This window comes from Hemicordylus capensis, chromosome 1 (assembly GCF_027244095.1).
Source record: "Hemicordylus capensis ecotype Gifberg chromosome 1, rHemCap1.1.pri, whole genome shotgun sequence".
Taxonomy (NCBI): Eukaryota; Metazoa; Chordata; class Lepidosauria; order Squamata; family Cordylidae; genus Hemicordylus; species Hemicordylus capensis.
In genome coordinates this window covers 137310020-137316019 of record NC_069657.1, presented here as the reverse complement: position 1 = coordinate 137316019, position 6000 = coordinate 137310020, and the positions used below count along the sequence as shown (strand labels likewise).

General features: G+C 47.3%; 1 protein-coding gene across 3 annotated transcripts in view; it reads left to right on the top strand.

Annotated features, from left to right (window-relative positions):
• Nucleotides 1-2592: 2592 nt before the first annotated feature.
• Nucleotides 2593-6000, top strand: part of PTDSS2 (phosphatidylserine synthase 2) — a 95786-nt gene continuing 92378 nt past the window's right edge. The window contains exon 1 of one of the 3 annotated variants that reach the window (XM_053265813.1): nucleotides 2593-3036. In XM_053265813.1, coding sequence (XP_053121788.1) covers nucleotides 2810-3036 — 227 coding nt within the window. In that variant the 5' untranslated portion in view covers nucleotides 2593-2809. The remainder of the gene's footprint in view (nucleotides 3037-6000) is intronic. The other 2 variants (XM_053265802.1, XM_053265793.1) reach the window with 2 other exon arrangements.

Below are 6000 nucleotides of genomic sequence, written 5' to 3'. Positions count from 1 at the left end.
CGCTTAAGCCCCCGTAGTTCTTCCATATACCAAGGGGCCAGTTTTGAAGCGGGTCGGAAAGGACGCTTAGGAGCGATCATGTCTATCACCCCGGTGAGTTTGCTGTTCCAGTTCTCCACCAGGACATCAACAGGATTGCCAGCAGAGCCAACACTGAATCCCTCCAAGGCTTCTTGAAATCCTATGGGATCAAATAACCTTCTTGGGCGGACCATCCTAATAGGTCCCTCGCCCCTGCGAAGGTGGGGTGTGACTGTGAGTCTAACCTTAACCAGATGGTGGTCCGTCCATGACAATGGGGAAATCACAGGAGTGATTTCCCCACGGAACACCACCCTGATCAGAGTGAAAGACCAAATCAAGCATGTGACCTGCAATGTGTGTCGGTCCAGAGACCACCTGAGATAGGCCCATAGTCGTCATGGCTGCTATGAACTCCTGAGCCGCCCTGGACAAATTGGTCCCGAAATGAACATTGAAGTCACCCAGCACCACAAGCCTGGGCAACTCCAACACCAAGTCCGAGACCAAGTCCGTCGGCTCAGTTAGGGACTCTGTTGAGCAGCGGGGCAATCGGCACACCAACAGAAGTCCCAGTCTATCCTTGGTTCCCAAACTTAAGTACACACATTTGATACGGTCTGACACTCTAACCTTCCCCTGGTAAGGGGAATATTATTCTTGTAGACCACAGCCACTCCACCTCCCTGCCCCTGGTCCCTCACCCGCTCCTCAACAGAGTACCCTGGAGGGAGAAGCTGGGACCACACTGGGCGCCAGCCTCCCCCAACCAGGTCTCTGTAATACATACCAGGTCAGTACCTTCATCCAGAATCAAATCATGGATGCTTTATGATTTGTTCTGGACCGACCTGGCATTACAGAGGAGCAAGGTGAGTGTCCATGGGTGATTGGCACTGCTCCCCAAGGTCAAAGAGCTAGCAGGACAGCCAGAAGGGGAAATAGCTAGTAAATGTCTATGTTCCCTTCCCCTGTAACGGCCTGCTCTATATACGGTATTACATTTACACAATATATACGGTATTACATTTACACTAGAAACATGTTATCAGTTGATTTTCTGCCTGTCACAATGGTTAAAGTCATCAAACAGAACCCTCAGTCCCCAAAGTGCCACACTATTGCCATCCCTAGTAGAGACCCCACATTTAAAGGTGTTATTGCCATGGCAACCCAAGGTTCAACCCCCCCCCCCTTGTACTGCTCCCATCCCATTCAGCAATTGCTCCTCTTGCTAAGTCTGCAGTCCTAAATATCTTCCCTAGGGGAAAAAATTCCTTTTTGAACTCAGTGGTTTTAACATTTTTCCTTACAAATGCACTATATGTCCAAGCTGGTTTGTGACCCCGGTGTGTGTTTGAACTGTGGAGCACGTACACGTGTTGTGTCCCAGTTGGTTTGTGAATGGTCAAGAATCTGGGGTGGGGGGGATTATCTTTTTTCTGTTTTACAAATGCACTCTGGCCCAGACCTGTAGATTTGTGGTGAATGATCAAGAAGGTGTGTGGGTTATTTGAAGTTTTGCATAGTATCCTCCCCCCATGCACTCTAGACCACATCTGCGGATTTATGATGAATGATCAAGAAGGTGTGTGGATCCTTCAGCTGTTTGGTGGGTGGGAGGAGCTGGCTGAGGCAGAGTGCTCTGTGCGCTGCTGCCTCAGTCTACTTGCCTCCCTACCTGCCCACACCAATGGGAAGTTATGTGAAACCATGGTGTATGTGTGTGTGTGTGTAGAGGATGCTTATTTTGCAAGCCCCCCTCCCCCCGTGACCCACTAGGTCCAGGCTCCCAAGTTATCTAGCTGTACCTTTGGCAAACCTGCAGCCACACCCATATGGATAGCTGTGTGGTGCCGCCTCCGTGCCAATACAATTCAAAGCACCCCTCCATGTGTTTGTCTTCCTGTATGCCATGGACCTTGTAAGATTAACACTCTGGACCTTCTTCTATTGGTAGTGTTTTGTGCTCCCCACCACTGCTCTGAGCACAATAAAATTTGTAGAGTTGGTTCCTTTTGAGGAAGGGGTACTAGAGAAGTCTTCTTCTGGCATTTTGCAGAGTTCTGTTGGCTTACAGATGTACAATTTGAGCTGGTGTTCCAGAGGCGCAGATGCAAGCATACAGCACTAACTTCACACCAACATCACTCCCAAAGTTAGAGCAGCAACCCTGAAATCTACCCTGCTTTTCTCTCAGACAGCTCTAAAAGCTGTGCAAACAATGGGAAGCTGTGTGAAACCATGGGGCTAGTGTGTGTGAGTGGTGCTTATTTTGCAAGGAGGGCCCCCCAGTGACCCACTAAGTCCATGCTCCAAAACTACCTAGCTGCACCTCTGAGCAGAACCCGTATCCGACTATAAGTATGACTGACAACAGCAGCGGGCCCCCACAAAGCCAACAAGCACGCATGAGTGCGAGACGGGTTGCAAAGCTATAAGAACAAAACACAACCCGGTTGTCCCGCGGTCGCGAAGATACGCCAACCCCACGCCACACCTCCGAGGGGGTGCCAGGGAGGGAGGGACTGATGAGCGAGTGATCCTGTGGTGCGCACGCGCGCGGCTGCCGAGCAAACTCCGCCTTCTCCGAATGTAGCCTAGCCCCGCCTCTCAACCCCGTCTCCTGCGTGGGGTCACTGCGAGCGGTTGAGAATGCGCCTTATGTGAGCGAGCCGCGAGCTCCGCTTGGCTGTTCCTGCCTCTCTCCAGCTGATGGGGCCCGCCTGGTGCGCGCGGGGAGTTGCTTGAGCTCACCCAACCTCCCCTCCTCACCCTCATTCTCGTCATGAGGCGCAGTGAGCGGAGAGGTCATGGAGTCGGGGCCGGCAAGGCAGCGCTGGAGGAGCAGCCGCCGCCGCCGCCTAACGGCGCCGCTTCTTCCCCGGCTACCGAGGGGATGCTGGGACTCCGCGGAGACCCACTGCCGGCAGTAGCAGCAGCAGCAGCAGCTCACGGCGGCCGGCGCAGTACGGAGTCCGAGGTGTATGATGATGGGACCAACACCTTCTTCTGGTGAGAGGCTAAGAGGGACGCCTTCCCCTTTTCTTCGTCCGCCTCGGGCCCTCTACTCTCCCCCCCTTCTTTTTTCTTTTTCTTTTTCTTCTTCTTCTTTGTCTCTCTTACTTAGCTTCTCCAACTGACAAAGTGGCCGGAAGGAGTAAGTCGCGTCCGCCGGACCGAAACAGTCCTAATAGACCTGATCTGTAGAGCACCGACAGTAGCTAGGCGCTGCACAGAGAATAAAAGACTCGGCGGTACCTGTGTACATTTTAAAAGACTAGACCTACAAGGGAAAGAGAAGAGGAGGGCAGCAAACAGTGGTCGGAGGAGGGAGGTCAGCTCGAGAATTCCCCAATCGGAGTTATCTTAAAAATGTAATTGTAATGTAACAGGTTTTCATGGACTGTAGTCTGTGTCATCAGGAATGTGAAGTGTTAACCTCGGTTGCCAGGGGTGTGTGTGTGTGTATGTGTACATATACACACACGAGTTATAGAGGAAAGGGGAGGAAAAGTAAATGGCAAGGATTATAATCTGTGACAACTCTGTAAAGCTTATGTGCATAAGAGAAACACAATTGATGACTTGCAATACAATTTATTGGTGATAGTCCTTTACTACAAAAACAAACATAGTTACCCCTCTGGACTAGCTGAAGTGAATCTTTAACAAGAATTTAAGTCCAGCTGGGACTGGGCTGATCTCCCCTTGCTGCCATTCTTCCTAGGAGGAAAGGGGTGGAAACCACTTGCAGCTGCCCTAAACCAGCCTTCTCCCTAAATCACTGCAGTCTCCCTTCTCACCCTTGGTCACATAAACAACTAGCTATGATGCAATTAGTTGCCTTTTCACTTTCTGTTCTTGCCCTCAGGGTTGTGGTTAATACTGCAGTCCCAAATGCAGTTACTGGAGAGCACAATCCCACTGAAGTTTTCTGAGTAAGCATGTTTAGCATTACTCTGTGTGTGCCTCAATATCCTTTCTTTTCCTTTTATTTTTCTTTCTTTCCCACCAGTGTTCTCTGTAAGAGAGATTCCCAGATGGTGTTGACTCCCATAATCCCCAGCCAAAGGTATTTGCAGCTGGGAATGCTGGCAGTTGTAGTCAACAACATTTGGGAAACCTTCTTACAGGGAACACCACCTCCCACCATGGTAGAACTCATAAATCAGGTAAGTGTTTGAGCATATAGCAAAATTTCTGCAAAGTAACTGTTAATATGCAGAACTAAGAAAGGTATGAGGATATATCCCTAAACACACATTCAGTTGAGTTCTCGTGGAACTAAACTTCTGAATAAACATATTGTTTATTCATATTGAGCTTTCTGTTGCATTTGTTGTGGCATGAATTTTCCTAGGGAGCAATCTTCTTGAGATGACTGAAATGCAAACTTGCAACCTTCCATTGGAGGACCAATGAAATGTTTGCCTATGCTGGAAATGGGTTTTGAGGCGAGAATTTAGACACGTTCTCTCTAACTTTTTTCCCTTCTGTATGCAGAATGAATTTTGTTCTGGGTGGCAGTATCAAGGCAGTGTGTACACATGTGTTCAGAGTAGGACTTTCCTGATTAAACATGAGTGGGATCTAAAATTAACTGAGCAGATATCAAAAAATGCATGAGCACTCACACAGGCCTTAGAGGGGAAATTTCTGTGTCCTTGCTTAATATTTGTGAGGGTGCTCTAGGTTTCCTTCTTCTACTCGTTGTTCCCATATTCTGAGTTTACTATCTAGGGAACTGCGTATGTGGTGGAACTCTTCTGTAGTTTAGTAGCCCCAGGAAGAGAAAGAGGCTGTAGGTTTACAAATGCATTTGGTTAGGCTTTCCCCCCATCTTTAAAATGGTTGAGACTGCAATTTTCCCACACCTGGTGATGATGAATCATCACCTGATGAAGTAGACTTGTGCATACACTGTACCTCTTCTGCCTTGTTTTGAGTTTTACTCCAACAGATTCAACATGGCTACCCTACTGAGTTCTTAATACATCTTCAACTGATTGCTGATAGAGTAAAGAAATATATGGAAGTGTATCAAGAGAATATCTGCAAGGCATATTTGTACCTGACACACATCTCAGAGCTGAGCAAAAGAAAAGATATACTTAATTATTAATATACTTAACATACTAAGTGAAAATGGTAATTGTGTCTTGGATAATTATCCCCTTACACTTAAAAAATTTTTTTTTAGCCTTCTCCTAGATCATTATTGTACCACAGTTCTTACAGTTGTGTTCAACTTCATTCTTAGATTGATTATGTCTGGTAAAATACTGTTAGTTCCCATGATGAATCAAAGTATTTCCATAAAGCAAAGTCTGAGAATGCAACTGTATTTTCTAATAAATAGTGTGGTGTCAGTCACAAACCTAGTAACTGCTAAATAGCAGTTCAGTGTCCTTAGTTTAACTGGAAGATGGGAAGTTTCATGCAAACTTGGAAAAAGTTTCAAGTGCTTCATCCTCCTCCACTGTATGTTGAGTTTAGGAGCCATCTAATGGCACAGCGGGGAAGTAACTTGCCTAGGGAGCAAGAGGTTGCTGGTTTGAATCGCTGCTGGTATGTTCCTCAGACTATGGGAAACACCTATATCGGGCAGCAGCGATATAGGAAGATGCCGAAAGACATCCTTATACTGCATGGGAGATATCAGTGGTAAACCCCTCCTGCATACTACCAAAGACAACTACATGGCTCTATGGTTGCCAGGAGTCGACACTGATCCGATGGCACAACTTTTACCTCTACCATGGCTTCTAGTTTGAGTTCTCCTCCCACCCCCACTTTTTGTGCTACATGCTTCCTCCTTGGAAAAGAGAATAAAATGGTTACCTGTAGATACTTCTTAACAATTATACTTGCTTGATTTTCAAAGGCGGTAGAGGGCATAGTTTTTCTGGCTCTGCAGGATACTTAGTAAAAGGAGGAAGATTTGGACTGTGAAGTGGGTCTTAATTGGCACTGTCC